Source organism: Schistocerca americana, chromosome X (assembly GCF_021461395.2).
Source record: "Schistocerca americana isolate TAMUIC-IGC-003095 chromosome X, iqSchAmer2.1, whole genome shotgun sequence".
Classification (NCBI taxonomy): domain Eukaryota; kingdom Metazoa; phylum Arthropoda; class Insecta; order Orthoptera; family Acrididae; genus Schistocerca; species Schistocerca americana.
In genome coordinates this window covers 202,432,918-202,452,556 of record NC_060130.1, presented here as the reverse complement: position 1 = coordinate 202,452,556, position 19,639 = coordinate 202,432,918, and the positions used below count along the sequence as shown (strand labels likewise).

At 41.5% G+C, this 19,639-nt stretch overlaps 1 protein-coding gene across 1 annotated transcript in view; it reads right to left on the bottom strand.

Annotated features, from left to right (window-relative positions):
- Positions 1-19,639, bottom strand: part of LOC124555919 (cell surface glycoprotein 1-like) — a 546,947-nt gene that overhangs the window by 52,284 nt on the left and 475,024 nt on the right. Inside the window, exons 5-7 of the mRNA XM_047129974.1 lie at positions 13,466-13,604; positions 8,415-8,538; positions 1,449-1,589 (exon numbers count right to left, since the gene is read on the bottom strand). Of these exons, the coding sequence (XP_046985930.1) occupies positions 1,449-1,589; positions 8,415-8,538; positions 13,466-13,604 (404 nt within the window). The remainder of the gene's footprint in view (positions 1-1,448; positions 1,590-8,414; positions 8,539-13,465; positions 13,605-19,639) is intronic.

Below are 19,639 nucleotides of genomic sequence, written 5' to 3'. Positions count from 1 at the left end.
GTCATTATACCAGGATGCTTTCAGGCTTCAGACTGTCTTTCATTAAATACAGCCAAATAATTAGGTGAAATAGAAAAGAAGGAAAGGAAAATAATTAGGAAAAGTGTAGGACTAAAATATGACAATGGGAAACGGAAATTAAGAAGCAATAAAGAAGTTTATGAAGTTATAGAACCAGTATTAGTCACAATGAGGATAAGAAGAGTTGTACTCTATGGAAACCTCAAAAGGCTCCATGAAAAAAGAATTATCTTTTTTCACAGACACCCAAAAATTTAAATGACATGGATCAAAGAACTTAAAGCAGACCTGAGGCCAATGCAAATAATGGAGGCAGAAATTGGAGAACAGTAAACAATTTCAAAGGCTTCTGCAAGGAAACACAGAAAAAGACATGTAAAATTGGCTCTGAGCACTATGGGACTTAACATCTATGGTCATCAGTCCCGACATGTACAAAATGGACAAAACCAAGAAGAGAAAAACACAGGGAAAGAATGAAAAACTACAGAAAAGAAAAAGGAAGAAAAGAAAGAAAGAAGAAATAAGTTATTTCATGTGGTCCTCAGTAGTCCAAACCAATATAAAACAACAACAACAACAATAATAATAATAATAATAATAATAATAATAATAATTATTATTATTATTATTATTATTATTATTGTTATTTCGGAATAAGAGATACCATCAAATGACGTAGAGACTGAAATTAACTACATCGATGTTCAACATTCTGTGTAATTCTACATACAAGATGCAAACAATGGAATTTTTTTAAAGCATAAGTGAGGATACTTTTACGTTTACAGCTTATGCTGGCCTGTAAAATATCCCAACTCCTCATTTTCCTGCTTACAGACTGAAGTTACTCAATTCATTTTTTCTCTTCCTACTCCAGTCCCTTCTTTTCACAATGTACCTTCCAAGTAACCTTCCTGTCATTATTCCCTCTTCAGTCCATTGATTACTGCATTTGCATAGTGTTTCTCCACTTACTCTGTTGGTTGGTGCTCATCTTTCCAGTAACTGTAGACACACCCAAGTAAAAGATTTTCATTACTACTACACTTTCACTTACAATTTGACACACAACATTTTCCTTCCTGTACATTTCTCCAATTGCATCTGTTTCTGTCCCCCTTTGCATTCAGACTTTAAATGTGAATAAAATTATGTAAAATACAAGGTTGGCCATGAATAAATCACCAATCACCTAACAGTAGACACACTGAAATTAAACGAACACACACACACACACACACACACACACACACACACACACACACACACACACACAATGTGATTCATCCATATAAACACAGTAAGAACATTTGACTTGTACCGCAATACAAAGTGAAGTAACTTTTATAATCTGACACACACTTATCCATCAGACAGAAAAAGTAAGAATTCCCATGTGACTCTTCTCAATTCAGGAGTATTACCTTTGAGAATCTGTGCAAATAAATTTGCATCATTTTCATCATAAAATGGTGGATATCCACAGAGTAGAATGTATGAAATTACACCTATACTCCACACATCTACAGCTTTCCCGTAGGGTTTCTGAGCCAGAACTTCAGGAGCTGAAACAAGAACAACAATTATTACAATCTACTTATAATATGAAAAATCATATCTTTATACAAGTTCTGCTTAGAAATCAGGTTGAACTTTTTTGTAATGTAGATGGGCTTTGTGGTGTGCACATACCAACACCTATCACCACCACTAAAACTGCCACTGTTGGTACACATAGTAGTTATAATATAGTAGCACTAAGCACTAAGATGGCCTTACTAAGATGTAAACAGGTTTGACACTCTCATTTATGAAGTAAAGCAATGGAAACACCATGTAGGAATATCAGTAATGTAGGGAAAGATAGATTGCTGACCTGAGCTGCTGGAAGTGGTGGTCATGAGTGCATGAGGTGTGCTAGCTGCTATGTATGAATGGTGTGTGTTTCTCTTTAGCTTCTGAAGGCTGTGGCTGAAAGCTTTGTGTAAGTGTCTTTTATTTAAACCGCCTCCAACTTAATATGCCTTCTTTACGGTAACTGTCGTTTATAACTTAGACATAAGGATACACAAATTTTTATGTTCCTGAAACTGCAATATGTACATCCAGAAACTGATTTAACAACCTGCTGTCTTTTTGATTAACAGATTAAACCTTCAATTCTCCACATAACTTCTCATTCACCTGGTAATCATCTTTCCTATCAAGAATATGTCTCAATTTAGAACAAACTGTCCCTAACTATTTCAGTTCAGTATAATTATTATAAAATTCTTAAGAAATTACTTTAGTGGATCAGTGCTTTCTCTTTCTGGCATTGTTCTCCTTTAATAGGTAATAAATTAAGAAAACTAGTTAATATGTCAAAATGTCAGCATATTCATTAGACATTAAAGAATGGCACTGTTTAACTTGAAGAAAGGTGACAGGACAGATGCCAATAATTACAAAACTGAAACTTCCTGGCAGAGTAAAACTATGTGCCAGACCACGACTCAAACTCAGGACCTTTGCCTTTTACAGGAATGTGCTCTACCAACTGAGCTACCCAAGCATGAATCATGACCAGTCCTCACAGCATTCCTTATGCCAGTACATCATCTCCTATCTTCCAAACTTTGTAGAAGTCCTCCTGTGAAACAGAGACATGGCTTAGCTAAAATCTGGGAGAAGGGGGAAGGGGGGGGGGGGGGGGGTTGTTTCCAGAATTAAGCCTTAACTCTACAGCAGAGTGTGTACTGATATGAAATTTCCTGGCAAGTTAAAGAGCATTTGCCCATGAAAGGCATATGTCTTTGAGTTCAATTCTCAGCCTGGCACATAGTTTTAATTTGCCAGAAAGTTTCATATCACTGCACACTCTGATTCAGACTGAAGGTTTCATTCTCAATTACAAAATTGATTTTCTGTCCCATGGGACAACAAAAAGGTTACCCCAACCCAGGATACTCACCTGCCACCTGCTACTCATGGTGATTGGTTAAGACTGAGTCCAAAGCATGTCCATCTAACTCAATGGCATACCAATGTTCTCAATATGACTGAAGTTGGGGGGAGGGGCTCACAAACACCCTCATATCTGCGCATTATTCATTATACTCTCCTAACAACACAATTGGGGAGTAATGTGGTGGTGCAGGTGAACAAACAGATGTACATATTACCTATCTGCACGATTTGCTACTGAGAGAAAATGACATATCAAAGGCTCCATCTGACTCTTATAAACATGCCCCATGTAAGTTGGATGCATTGCCTGCAGTGGTTTTCTATTTACTTTTATCCTGCCATCAACACCTACCAACATGTGCCAGAACTAATGAGCCCCAGGGGTGATATTTTTCCATGCCCCTAGTACCAACTGGAGGTGTCCCTTTACCTATGTTAATCTCTGTGTTCTGTATTCACTGAAGTCAGAGACAAGCTGTTATTATGTTTCTATATTACTTAAAGCAAATACCAGAATTGTCCCTCTGAAATAAACATAGCCAATTTCCTTCCTTGTCCTTCCTCAACCTGAGATTTGGCTCTGTCTCTGGTAAATTTGTCTTCAACAGGAAGTTGAACTATAAACCATTTTTAATAAATATATTAATGGTGCAACTTTACATGATGATGTGTAAAAAGCACAGAACCTCCGTAATCTCTGAGATGGTGTGTCACATGCATCAGACACCTAGGGTGTGGCTGCAATCAAGTGAACTGGTTCTGCATTCTTATTGCATCATGCACTTAACTTTTGTCTATGGACAGTACAAGGTCTGATGCCATCATATCCTTGAGACACACCAAACTGTTCCCTTGCCATTATGTTGTCTCTCTCTCTCTCTCTCTCTCTCTCTCTCTCTCTCTCTCTCTCTCTCTCTCTACTCTCTCTAACATAGCAGCTACCTGTAATTCAACTATTGAAGAATTCGCTCTTTCTCTTACCAAATACTGCAATAATAAAAAAGAAACTATCACTAGCTGTTGAATTCTGTGACATATAGAAAGGAAACAACTGTATAAATCATAATACACTGCCTAGTGAAAAATGTGAGGCACCCAGAAGAGAGTAGGAAATAAAATGAAACTTCATGAGTTGGGAGGTTATGTGATGTTATTTCAGTGATTACAAAATCAAGTCAAATTTAGAAAGAACTTGGGAGTATGAGTATACTTATCTGTATGACATTGCACCTCCTCTGATCTGGATACAGCCACGAATTCAGTTGGGAAGGGTGTTATAGTGTCATTGTATCCTGTCCAGAGGCAAGTGGGGACTTTTGTAACTGGTTCTTGACATCCTTGATGCTGTCACTGGAATGGAGTTGATGCCCGAGCTAGTCCCACACTGTTCTATTGGGGACAGATCTAGGGATCTTGCTGGCCACAAAAGTAACTCAACATGATATAGACAGTTCATAGAGACACGTCATGTGTGGACAACCATTGTCCTGTTGAAAAATGACACCATGATACTGTTGCATGAGATTTAACATGAGGAACTAGGATGTCCTTGATGTAATGTTGTGTCATCACAGTTCCCCCAATCACTACCAGCTGTGACCTGAAGTCATAACCAATGGTGCCTAACACCATGACTCTAGGAGTAACACCACTGTGCCTCTCCATCACATGGGAAGAATGTCACCACCATATTTGATGGCAACAGTCATCTTTGGTACTGAAGAACTGTGATTCATCACTGAACACAATGTGACACCATTCCCCAACAGTCCATGCTTCTGGGATGGCTGATACAGGTGTGAAGGGGTTACAGTGTTATTGGTGTACAATATAGTGATCTTGCCTTGTGACACTCAGATGTAGTTGACCAGAAACTTGACAATAAGTACACCTGTCCCCACGTTCCAATGCAGACCAACACTGGCCACCGTCACATTCAAATGCCCCACAAATCGTGACATTGCACAATTCAACCAGCTGGCAAAATGGAGACCCGCAATGAAGCCAATTTCAAACTATCAGATGCTGATAATGCTGTCATGAGTACATGGCATCTTCACATCCTTCACAGTGATCATTCAAATATGACGCTGCTCATGCACCTTATACTACTACTAGGTCTGGTAACACCAAACATGAATAATACTAACGCACCATAGTGGCTATTCTATCTGTCACAGAGAACTGCAACTCTAATCATATACATGGTATGTACATGTGTGAAGTTTCATTGCCATCCTACCACAACTTTTGGGTACTTAGCTTTTGTTTGCTAGATAGTGTATTTTGGTAGTAAAATCAAAGTTTTATGGAATTCATGTTGTACCAAGCAACTGTTGAATATTATATTTAGCAAAGAAACTGCAGAATTTGTCTGACGTTGAAGGTAGTGTGAGGTGGAGATGTTGGGGTGAAGATCATTGTGATATTGCGCACCATTTATTTTTGAGTCCACCACTTTTTTCTTGTACAACAGAAGCATCTATAGTTGTATATATATTAATCATTGGCGGCTGTCTATGCAGATGAAACTTGTGCTATAGTTTACAAAGATGTGAGTAAATAATATTTTTGAAATAATTATCAACTACAGTCATGGGAACGGTTCAGTCATTAATTTAGAACAGGACTGTACACATTTCTGTACAACAGTGATGACACGTATGCAGTACATGGTAAAGTGTTAGTAGGACTTGTCAATATGGTTTGAAATGCAGCACACTGCCTAGCGAGGCACCAATGTGGCCGACACACAGATTGCATCTGCATGCCAGATTAACAACTGTTGATGCTGCACACAGCCTGAGTGTGGTTTTTAGTCAGTTTTACACACCTGCTGACAAGTTTCTCATGTCTGCATTACAGGAAAAATTTAAAAAAAATTGATAAAACAGGAATCTAAGTTCATTCTGCTGCCCTTTCGTAGTGGATGGGGAAAGATACTTCATACGAACATTAGCAGTTTTCCGATGTATTCCATTCACATAATGAGCAAGGGTGAAGGGTTTATCCATATGCCTCCAAAGGACTCTAATGTCTCTTGCATTATTCTCATGATCATTACACGATGTATACAATAGTAGCAGCAGAGTTGTCACACCATCTTCCTTCAACATACACTTTCTAAATTTATCCAACAGAATCTTGTGAGAACAGCGTTTTCTTTCTTCCAAAGATCCCCATTCAGATTCTCTGAGCAACTTTGTTAAACATCTGTATGTGGTTTACAAATCTGTTATGGTCTTAGCAGCATGCCTCTGAATTAATTTAATGTCTAGTTTCATGCTTACTTAACAGGCACTCAAGATACTAGAGCAGTACTCCTAGAATTGCTCACACTAGCTTTTTACGGTATTTCTCTTATAGATGCAGCACAGTTTTGTCAGCATCCTTCAGCCTTGTCTGTTGCACATTCTATTTCATATCACTTCTGGCTATTACACTAAAATATCTGAATGAAGCCTGTTACTACAGTGTAAAGGAGTTAAAGAGTTCTTAGATTCAAGTATACAAAATTCTTAAATAAGAACTTCTTCTGCAAATTCCATGCAGATAATGTGCTGGCCAGTGTATGCACAAAACACACACACACACACACACACACACACACACACACACACACACACACACACAAAATGAATAAATTTAAAAAAAAAGGTCACACTCAACCCCGGGCCCCAGTCTATTTAAGGCTAGCCAAGCTATGTCCAACCACAGTTCTGTATGTGTATGGCTACAGCTCTTTGTGTACATAATTGGTTCTTGCTGAATGTTACTTAAATACTGTGTTGAAGTTGTTTATGGGTCTGTGGAGTAAAGCTGTATGCAGTCTACTGGTCATGTTGTACTTGTAACTACAACAGGATACTATTAGGTTATTTCTTTTGTTATTGGCATTAGATTGTCTTTAACTACATTTAAAGGAAACTTTCATCCTTCATATCAAGTGTAAATTCTGTCCAAGTCTTTCTGCATTCCCTTACAATCATCCAACTATAATATTTTCCCGCAGACAATAGTATCGTAAGTGAAGAATCTGAAAGTCATGCTGAATCTATCTGGTAAATTGTTAATGTCTAGTGAAAATATTAGTCAACCAGTATAACATACTGGGTTGAACTGATAAAAAGAATCATCAAGCTAATGGCACATCTGTCTGATTGTAACTTGGTTATTAGTTGACAACTTGGTGATCTTCATCTGTGTGTCTGTCTGCAAGATATCCTCTGGGAATAAGGCAAACTCTGTTTCACATGAATTGTTTTAATCCATGCACATTCTTTCAGTAAAGCTTTTTTCCCATACTGGAACATAATACTTTTTGAGCTTAAAATATTCTCTATGATCCATCTGGATGTTGGAACTATTGATCTGAAATTCTGTGCATTAATTCTCTTAGCTTTTTTTAAAAAACAAGAGCAATGTGCACACCTTTATAGTCAAACAGAAATATATGTTATGTGAGAGATTCCTTATAAATTCTGATTCTTTATAAATTCTGCTCAGACCCAGCCCCTCGTTTGCTTTGAGTTGTCTTAACTGTTTTTCTATACCAGGTTACTTATTTCAGTATCTCTCAATTTAGAATGGATGCAGCATCCAAACACTGGTATGGTTATTTTCTTCTTAGTGGAGGCTATTTCTCTTTCTGTCTTGTTTCATTCAATTTTCTGTGGTTTGCCACTTGCACCAGTGGACTCATAACCAATGTTAGAGTAGTTGTTGACAGAACAATATTGTCAACTTGTGCCAAAAGTAGCTTGTGATTGTATACAATCTTTTTGGCAGTTTTTTAGACTTTTTAATTTTCATGCTACTGTATTCCTTATTCCCTGAAGTTAGCAGAGCAATGTAGAACCAGATTACCTCCATGACACACCTCACTCCCATCCTTGGATCTGCATATGCACATGTCTTAGGTCTTTTTGTTTTCTTTACTTCTCTCCCCTTGCAATACATATTTCTCATTCTTTTTTCCTTCATAATATTCTCATATATTGTAGTCTATCTGTGTAAGCTGTATTCTGGCCTCTGTTTCTACCAGGTTGCTTGTCTCTGTTTTGTAATTAGCTTACATGGAAAATGCCCTTTAAATAATGTCTTCCTTTTCGGGTGAAACCACAGCTCTAAACAATAAACACTGTTCCTAGGATTATCAAACTATTCTCTTTTATGTTTGTTTCATTAATTCTTTCTCTGAGTTATAAGTTTGTTTCAATTACTCAATGTTGTCCTTGAATTTTCTTTTTTATGCAGTCCTATATCTATAATAGGTTTCAGGTTAAAAAGCTTCTTATGTAATAATAATTAACTGGTGCCTATGAACATGAAGCATCAAAAGAGTTTAAGATTATAATGCTTAAGACTAAGTGATGTAGTAAACCAAAGGCTCTAAGTGCTGGGTCAGCATTCAACATTTAACAATATCAGTGCATACTTACCGACATATCCAGGTGTGCCACATGCAGTAGCCATAATTCCAGAATCCTCCATCTTTGATAGTCCAAAGTCACTTATCATGATTTTGCTGTCTTCATCTGGACTGTAGTAAAGTAAATTTTCAGGCTGCAACATAACAAACTTTTTATTCTAGATATGACATAAGAGATTCTACCATAATGGAATTGTAAAGTGGATTTGAGATAATTACTTTAATATTATAGCAAACATAATACCAGTTTTTTAAAGTTATTGTAAGTTATGATGATTTGTACAATTAATGGTAGTACAGAGTCTGAAACTACATCCAGAAAATCTAAATGACTTTTTTCTGTCTTTACATCATCATCAGTTATTGTTTGCATCCTAAATAAAGGGTGGTAGAAAAGCCAATATTTAGTATGAGCCGGCCGTAGTGGCCGTGCGGTTCTAGGCGCTACAGTCTGGAGCCGTGCGACCGCTATAGTCGCAGGTTCGAATCCTGCCTCAGGCATGGATGTGTGTGATGTCCTTAGGTTAGTTAGGTTTAATTAGTTCTAAGTTCTAGGCGACTGATGACCTCAGTAGTTAAGTCGCATAGTGCTCAGAGCCATTTGAACCAGCCATTTAGTATGTTGTCAATATTGATATCACAGATGGAGCGTGAGCTCAAGCGGACAGATGGGGAAGGGACTGGGCCACAGGAAGGCTCTAAAATTGCCACTATTATATTATAAAACATAGTTGGTGCACTAGAAGATGTACCCCAAGAAATGAATTTTGCAGGAGGCACAAGGAATTGGAAGTTAGGATACCTACAAGATAATCATGAGTACATCTGTTTATATTATTAAAATTCTTATAAATGTGAAATGTTTTTGAGCTTTATAATCCAAAGGTAACCATCATATGATGATACTTAGCCTGAATCTAGCTAAATGATCAACAACCAATGAAATTAGAATTCTATCAAACATTTGGCATTTCTATACACACAAAACTACCCATGTTCAGGAGTTGCTTCATGTTGACCTACCAATAAGACACACATTTGCTCTAGAATTTCTTGCATGCATGAAAGTGGACAATAAACAGTCATGAACATTCTACGGACATATGAAGCCAGCCTCCATCTCCAAGGCCATGTCAATACACAAAACTGCTGACTACCAGCAATGGAAAATCCACTTGCAAATCTACCAGTACCATTTCATTCTGTAAAGGTAACTGTGGTGCGGGTTGACAGCATTGTTTGTAGTAGGGCCATATTTTTTTTGAGGATATGGTTCCTGTGAGTCCTGTTTTCCATACAGTTATGGTAAATGCTATGAGAATCTTTATCAAACAATGGAAAATCCAGAATGCAATAATGAAAATATTGCGAAAAGGATAGACTGCATTTCACCATATAGTAGACAACTGAGTTGCAGACTAGCACGGCAAGAATACTGCTAAACAAGTAAGCTTCAGCCAAAAGGCCTTTTTCTGTATTAAAGGACACACACCCACATTCATGCAAACACACCTCACATACACACGTGACCACTGTCTCTGGCATCTGAAGCCAGAGTCTGGCATATGTTGTTAATGTTATGTAGACATCACCTATCATCAGTTAAGATGGCAAATAGCACAGTAAATAACAACAGAGAGACCACTGCACAAGCATTCTGAGGATTCTTTAAATGTTTGTGTAGTTGAAGACATGGACCACAGATAGACAGTAATGAGAATAGCATTTTATACAAAATTTGAGATGAAGTGTTTAAAGCCATTTGAGCAACAAAAATGGGAAGGTGGTAGGTTCTGTAGAAATAATGGTAGTTCAATAGAAATTACTAAAGCTGGAGGAAAATTTAGTCAGAAGAAATGCTGCAAAAGTGGGACAATACTTCATGACTTACCACTTTGTCTGGAATTAATAGATATTGAGGATGTTTTTGTTCTGTTTCTCAAGGGGAGTCAGTACAGACATTGAAACAAAGGTAATGACTCAGTCTACATTAATACACTGAAGAACATGCACATCAAGTCTACAGCTTCCATCATACTTCATCATGATAGTGAGAAATTCAGAACTATGGATTCCTTCTGGGAGAAGTGGAAGGAAGAGCACCAAACTGCAGGAGTATCCTTGAATGCGCCGAGTTTATTAGACGGCGCAGTAGCCCACCACACATCTTTTCCATTTCCAAGCACGCCGTTATCTCATGTGCACCTGCAAACCCGAACCTGAAGTCAGTAAAGCAAATGAATAGTGAATAAGTGCTCCTCTACCAAAATGGATGGGCAGTTCAAAAATGGTTCAAATGGCTCTGAGCACTATGGGACTTAACATCTATGGTCATCAGTCCCCTAGAACTTAGAACTACTTAAACCTAACTAACCTAAGGACAGCACACAACACCCAGCCATCACGAGGCAGAGAAAATCCCTGACCCCGCCGGGAATCGAACCCGGGAACCCGGGCGTGGGAAGCGAGAACGCTACCGCACGACAACGAGATGCGGGCGATGGGCAGTTCATTCCCTGGGATATGCACATGGCTTGAGAGCCAGAGAAAGACAACCGAGTAGTCAGCATGATGACAGTCAGTGAGAAGATCATGAATAGCAGAGACCAAAGGGTGGATAGAGTACCAGTGGTCAACAACCTGGAGACTGCTCATTGAGTTACTACACATTAAAACACAGTCAAGGGAGACCCATTTAATAAAATGGAGGGCTCTTCTAACAACTGTCAGCTCTGCTGTGAAAACACAACGTGTTTCAGACAATGAATTTTGTTCCACACTGGCAGGAGATGTGAAAGCATGTCCCGCCTGATCCACAGTTTTAGAACCATTGATGTAGAAGATGGCAGTACCTGGGAATTCCTGAAGAACTGGACGTAACAGATGTCAAAAGATCATGGGACAACCGAGACTTTAGGATCTTGGAAGAGATCAGTCTTAATCCATGGCCCAAGACGTGGGGAGCACAGTCCAGGGAGGGGAGACAGATATCTTGGCAGAGGGAAGCGAGGCGCATTCCAACCGGTAATCTCCCTGAAGACACGAATCAGGACTATGACACCCATTGTCTGTAAAGAAAATGGGATACATGGGATGACCAGAGAATTAATGCATGATGACTGCAAATTGGAGACCGAGAACTGGTACCATCAAATCTGAAGAACGACGATCCCCACTTCAGAAGGAATACAATCTATGGAACTAGTCCCAAAGGCACCAGTGACCAGACAAATGCCACAATAGTGGATAGGGTCTAACAGTTTCAAAGCTGAAAGAGCTGCTGAGCAACCATAGTCCAGTTAGGATGAAACCAGGGCCTTGTCAATATGGATAAGAGTGGCACAATCTGCACCACATGATGTGTGGGAAAGGAAGCAGAGAACATTCAGTTTCCACAAGCAGTTTGTCTTCAAGTTATGAATATGCGGCAGCCAAGTCGGCTTTTTATCAGAAAGGAGGCTCAAGAAACGGGACTGTGTTACATTGTTCAGGTGCTGGGTAGCTAAGTAGAGCTCTGGGTCAAGATGAACTGAGGTACGACAGCAGAAATGGATTACCCTCGTTTTCGTAGGAGGCAACTGGAAAACGTGGGAAAGAGCTCATGCAGAGGCCCACCGAATGGAACTTTGGAGCTGGTGTTCAGCAGAGGCTACCGAGTGGGAGCTGCACCAGCCGCAAAAATCGTCGACATACAATGCAGTCGTGCCCAGCGACCCAACAGATGCCATGGCCCACTGATGGCGATAAGGAAGAGAGTGACACTCCACACAGAGCCCTGTGGGACGCCGTTTTCTTGATCCTGTAGCGAGCTGAGTGAAATGCCTAGCGGGATAAGAACTGACGAATAAAAAATGATAAGGGGTCTTCAAAGCCCCATTCATGGAGGGTGAATAAAATGTTATGATACCAAATAGTGTCGTGCACCTTATGCAGGTCAAAAAAGGCTGCAACGAGATGTTGGCATTTAGTAAAACCTGTCGGATAGCTGTTTCCAACCTACGCAGATGGTCAGTGGTGGATTCTCCCTTCCAGAAACCACACTGATAGGGGGATAAAACGCCTCAGGATTCGAGAACCCAGCATAATTTGTGGGCAACCATCCTTTCAAGCAGCTTACAGAATACGTTGGTCAGGCTAATCGGTCAGTAACTATCGAGAGACGTTGGGTTCTTGTCTGGCTTAAGGATTGGGACAACTATGCCATCTCACCACTGTGAGCGGGTAGGCGCCTTGAAGGCAAAGAAGGTTGAAGCCCCTGAGGAGATGTTGCCTATGGGCAACATTCAAGTGTTGGATCATCTGATTGTGAACTGAATTAGGGCCAAGGGTGTGTGACATGGGACGAGACACAGGGCCTGAAGTAGTTGCTTGTCAGTGAAGGGTTCATTGTAGGATTCAGCTTGAGAGAGTGAAACATAAGTGGATGTCTCCAATTTGTAGCTTCTGCAGTAGATAGATAGCTGTACAGAAAGAGGTTGCCGAAGCGGTCGCGAAGTGGGTTGCAAGCTGTTCTGCAAGAAGTGGTGAATCGGTACTATGACCATCTTATCTTGCACGACGAGATCCGGAAGAGTAAGAAGTCGCCTGAAAGTGGTCTGCGAAAGCTGTCGTCTGAATCTTCATTGGCGTCAGAAAATGCTCAAAAACGCACCTTTTTCCACGTAAATAGACACTGAAATTAGAAAAGATAATTTTTTTAACTAATATACTATTGCCAAAAGTTTCTAAAAAAGCGCAAATCATGTTTCCACTTAACGATATAACACGAAATTTAATAGATGCGTTCTGCATCACTCCAACAATCTAATGATTTTGAGCTTCCCATTCATCCCGTGAAAGGTTGGTGTTTTCGACTGCAATCGCGCATCCATACTACTCCTTGACTCTCAATACCTTAGCTAGCGGTCTGCAGGGAAATGTGTTGCAACACGGTAACAATTTCTGATTTTAACTTTTACTTTACCTGTCTAATTTTGATACTTACCCAAACCTTATTTTATGCAGTAACTAAAAAGGAATGCAATACAATCAAATTTCAACCTTGAAAAAATATATAAATACCTTTAAATCTCTATGTACCACGCCCTGTTCATGCATGTAGTCAACAGCTTCCAAAACTTGACGTATAAGATCCGAAGCATCTTTCTCCGTGTAAGATCCTTTCTCCACTATACGATCGAATAGCTCCCCACCAGTAACGCTGAAAGAGAGGGACAGAAAATAATCTGTTTATTAGTTGCGAAAATGCGTGAGTCGTATGAGACACTAAATCAGAATGTTCAAGCATGTATCTTTCGCAAACATTAAAACAAAGTATTAAATGTCAATGACAGTATGCAAGATCCCCTCGCTTCTAAACTGATACTGTTATTACTCAGCTTAGCCGCGAGTCCGTAGAGGGAGGTATATGTGACGTACAGTATAACTGGTCAGCATTTCTACCCGGAATTTGCGAGTGTGAGTCGGACCTTCCTTGATCCTCCTTGGTGGGTCGTGTCGTCGGATTTCCTCCTACCTGTGCGCGGTTTAGTTCTCGTAAATGTCGTCCCGTGCAGATTCTTCATTGGCGCATTGGATATCTCTGTCGGTGGAAGCTACTTATCTGAAATTGCTGTCGATCAACTTTGGGGTATCTATTTACTCGAAATTAACATTCAGAATGCCGTAATATCACTTTTATTCTATTAGATCACTAATGAAACACCCATGTCACAAACTACTCGTAACCGAGAGCATGGCTACCATCGAACAAGACAGGAAGAGCTCTTAACGCCGACTGTCGACTTTGGCGCGCAGTCCGTATCTCTTACTAGTTTCGTCACAGTTCGTGGATTTCCGATCAAGTTCGTACTTACTAAGATATGCATTTGTTAATGAACGGGTGTGAATTTTAACGAGGCAAAATTATGATAAACAGTTTTAAACATCGAGAGGCTCCTCTAGTATTCACGTTGTCATAAATGACTTTAATTATTAAATACAAATAAACAAAATCGGTGACTTTGACACCAAGATGGCGGTACTTCCCGTCATGTATATTTCCCAGGCTGACGCTTGTTGCTACGGTCCAGCGCCGAGCCCCACCCCACTACGCGCGACATATGTTCGCTTCGTCACCTAGCCAGCCAGCGTGGAAAATGCTCTCAGACTCATGGCCGGCTACGGACTACAGCACTTCCTAACTATCGTGAATACATCAATAAGAGACAATAATTTATTAAAACTGGTAAACATGTCTTCCTCATGTAAGAGGCACCTTACAAGTACTACAAAAGTGATTTATTCTATCTAACTACTACTATACTGAAGAAATGCATCTTGTTCCATCCGCAAAATCTAAAATTATTAGCCTATCGCAAAATGGTGCAAATGTAACAATCATCCTCATTGCAATTTTCCGTAAGCTCATAAACACAACGAAAACACAGTTATTTGGAAATATATATTGTGGCACACATGGCAGTCATTGAACTTCACTGAATGGAAAGTGTCGCAACGTGAACATATTCACCAAATCTTACCAAACTGTTACTCCAGTGTTTCATTGTCCGTGGGATAATATTTTATCCCGCTGGGAGACGATACTATCATTTTGTGTTTTGAAGAACTTGGTCGGCCGCTGACGGGACCACTACTGCATTCACTCTTGCACAGACTTCTCTGACTGAAACCAACGTCCTCGCATGTCTTTCTTCAGGTCGCCAAAGACGATATAATCACACGCTGAAATATCAGGGCTGTACAGAGAATGTTGCAGTGTTTCCCAACCAAATCGCCTAGCCTTCATCCGATTGGCAGTGTGGGGGCGGGCGTCATCATATAACAGGATGTTTCCGTCGGACAGCATTCCTGAAAGTTTTGACTTTATGGCGCCTCGCAGTTTCTACAAAGTGTCCTCATAGCGCTATCCACTGACTGTGGTTCCACGCTCAAGGAATCCGACGAGCAAAGGGTCCTTGCAGTCGGAGGAGGTCATCATATGACCCTTCAAAACCTTGAGTGAATAGCTTTGGACTTCTTTGGCGGCGGAGACGAGAGATGTTTCCACTGTTGGCTACGCCGTTTGCTGTCGGAAGCCTGTCGGCTGAGCGATAACGCCCGCCTTTACACTGCCAATCGGACAAAGGCTACCCTTCAGCGATTTTCTTGGGAAACATTGCAACATCCTCCGACCAGCCCGCATCTCTCACTGTGTGATTTTCACACCTTTGGCGACCTGAAGAAAGACATGAATGGACTTCTGCTTCAGAAGGACGAGGAAGTACAAGAGTGGAGCGATTGTGGATCCGTCAACGGACAACCGAATTCTTCGAAACAGGAATTCGTCGTCTCGTCCTCCAGTATGATAAATAAATGTCTTATGCATGTGGTGATTACTTTTGAATGGAACCATTTCATGATTCTGTGGTGGTGGGTGTTCGGTTTTCATTGGCTGCCTCTCGGACAATGATTGCAAAACGAGTGGAGAAGAGTTTGACTCAGCACGACAGTATGGGAAGAACAGTAGCCACCAGTCCTTCCAGAGAGACTACACCAAGCAAATATACACTACTGGCCATTAAAATTGCTACACCACGAAGAAATGCAGATGATAAACGGGTATTCACTGGACAAATATATTGCACTGGAACTGACATGTGATTACATTTTCACGCAATTTGGGTGCGCTTGGATGGCGTGTACAGGTACAGCTGCCCATGCAGCTTCAACACGGTACTACAGTTCATCAAGAGTAGTGACTGGAGTATTGTGACGAGCCAGTTGCTCGGCCGCCATGGACCACACGTTTTCAATTGGTGAGAGTTCTGGAGAATGTGCTGGCCAGGGCAGCAGTCGAACATTTTCTGTATCCAGAAAGGCCCGTACAGGACCTGCAACATGCGGTCGTGCATTATCCTGCTGAAATGTAGAGATTCGCAGGGATCGAATGAAGGGTAGAGCCACGGGTCGTAACACATCTGAAATGTAACGTCCACTGTTCAAAGTGCCGTCAATGCGAACAAGAGGTGACCGAGACGTGTAGCCAATGGCACCCCATACCATCGCGCCGGGTGATACGCCAGTATGGCGATGACGAATACACGCTTCCAATGTGCGTTCACTGCGATGTCGCCAAACACGGATGCGACCATCACGATGCAGTAAACAGAACCTGTATTCATCCGAAAAAATGACGTTTTGCCATTCGTGCACCCAGGTGCAGCGTCAAGGGTAACCGCAGCCATGGTCTCCGAACTGATAGTCCATGCTGCTGCAAACGTCGTCCAACTGTTCGTGCAGATGGTTGTTGTCTTGCAAACGTCCCCATCTGTTGACTCAGGGATCGAGACGTGGCTGCACGATCCGTTACAGTCATGCGGATAAGATGCCTGTTATCTTGACTGCTAATGATACGAGGCCGTTGGGATCCAACCTGGCGTTCCGTATTACCCTCCTGAAACCACCGATTCCATATTCTGCTAACAGACATTGGATCTCGACCAACGCGAGCAGCAATGTCGCGATACGATAAACCGCAAGCGCGATAGGCTACAATCCGACCTTTACCAAAGTCATAAACGTGATGGTACGCATTTCTCCTCCTTACACGAGGCATCACAACAACATTCCACCAGGCAACGCCGGTCAACTGCTGTTTGTGTATGAGAAATCGGTTGGAAACTTTCCTCATGTCAGCACGTTGTAGGTGTCGCCACCGGCGCCAACCGTGTGTGAATGCTCTGAAAAGCTAACAATTTGCATATCACAGCATCTTCTTCCTGTCGGTTAAATTTCGCGTCTGTAGCACGTCATCTTTGTGGAGCAGCAATTTTAATGGCCAGTAGTGTACAATTGTTCGACCGGCTGTGATTGATTGATGGATGGATGGATGGATGACACGTGGAATCCGGGAAGAGGTTACAGACAGTGCGTCACCACGAATCTGCGGGAACATATTGCAGGAAACTGGGTTGAGATCTCGACCTTTCAGTCATCGTTTACCCCTGACTCTGTACTTCAGACAACAGAGACTTGCATGGTGTAGATCAGTGTCTAATTTTTTAGTGTACCTGTGTCACAATGGAAGAAGAGTATTTTTGGGTCACAAATAATACACTTAACACTAACATAAGCGCTGAGGGGAAAAACAGGTTTGACCAATGAGAGAATAGTATCATAACTTTATATAATTTTGTTTTTTAACTGATCGTGTGAGAGATGTTCACTTCCTGTGCCACAGTGACAATGATTCTCTAGACGCATACCTCTCGACAACTGGAATCATGGCATGGGGAGTTATTGCATATAACATTTGATGAGGAGAGGGTGAACACCTGCCTGTATGCGCCAAGAATGGTAGGCCCTCTTGTCATACCCTTCGGGACCAGGCCACCAAATGGCATACTACAGCAGAAGAATACAAACCCCACACTGCAGTTCACCCCACAATTGCCTTGAGGAATGTGTGGCTCGTTGACTGACCTGTCCGGTACCGTGATTCACCGCCCATAGAACATGTCTGGGATCGATGGAAGGATGTAACGTTTATAATAGCGTCCAGCCAGCAGTCTTCATGAACTGACACAACATTTGTTTCTGGCATGGAAAAAAATTCCTAGTGATGACATTCGGACGCTGTTTGATTCAGTGCACAATGAATACGAGTGTGTTCTTTCCTGATAATACTGAAAAATTTTTCAACACGATGAGTATACTGAGAAACGCATCCACAGAATGTTCTGGGTGAACACGTATAGAACTGCCACTTTATGGTAGTCAAACGCCCGCCCGGTTGGCCGTGCTGTCTAACGCACAGCTTTACGGGCGGGAAGGAGCGCCTGGTCCCCGGCACGAAACCGCCCGGCGGATTTGTGTCGAGGTTCGGTGACCCGGCCAGTCTGTGGATGGTTTTTAGGCGGTTTTCCATCTGCCTCGGCGAATGCGGGTTGGTTCCCCTTATTCTGCCTCAGTTACACTATGTCGACGATTGCTGCGCAAACAAGTTCTCCACGTACGCCTACACCACCATTACTCTACCACGCAGCAATAGGGGTTACACTCGTCTGGTGTGAGACGTTCCCCGGGGGCCGAACCGCGCAATAATCCTGGGTTCGGTGTGGGGCGGCGGAGGGGTGAAGTGGACTGCGGTAGTCGTCGTGGGGTTGTGGACCACTGCGGCTGCGGCGGGGACGGAGCCTCTCCGTCGTTCCTAGGTTCCCAGTTAACATACAATACAATGTTAGTCAACACGAGCGTCAGAAGTGTTTACATACGGTCGAAAAGCAGAGGTAGTACGTGTAAGACACACTTCCTTTGTCGTAGAAAATCTTCGCATGTAACTCAAATTAAAAATTTTAAAACTCCCGATACAAAAATCCTCTGAAAAGTAAAAAACAAGTATGTATTGCCCCTTTAAGTTTAATATAAGTAGTAATATTTTGATCCAAGCCTCATCACGTCAGGGGGTCCCAAGTAAATTAAAAACGGGAAGTTAACAGCAGCTATCCTTTCTAGAATAGCATACTTTCATTGTTGATTAGTATAAGCCTCTTCTGTTTGGTGTCATCTCTTCCAGTCCTGCGCGTTCCGCATCCATAGCTAGTGAAGTTCTAATTATGTAACATATGAAAACCAATCTGTCTTTAATTAGCCTAACATCGTTAAATAATAGAGTTACCTGTTTATTTCAAATCATATTTTTACATAATTACGTACGAACTTAGTTTCATGCACTAATCTATCTTAGGAGATCTCTGTCCTACAGTGGTTTAATGATAGCGTACTAACCCACGCTTCATTAAACCGACCGACTGAGGTGGCGCAGTGGTTAGCACACTGGACTCGCATTTGGGAGGACGACGGTTCAAACCCGCGTCCAGCTACCATGGTTTAGGTTTTCCGTGATTTTCCTAAATCGCTCCAGGTAAATGCTGGGATGGTTCCTTTCAAAGGGCACGGCCGATTTCCTTCCCCCATCCTTGACAATCCAAGCTTGTGTCCCGTCTCTAATCACCTCGATGTTAAATGGTTGAAATGGCTCTGAGCACTATGGGACTTAACATCTGAGGTCATCAGTCCCCTAGAACTTAGACCTACTTAAAACTAACTAACCTAAGGACATCACACACATCCATGCCCGAGGCAGAATTCGAACCTGCGACCGTGGCAGTCGCGCGGTTCCAGGCTGAAGCGCCTAGAACCTCGATGTCGATGGGACGTTAAAACCAATCTTCCTCCTCCTCCTCCTCCTCCTCC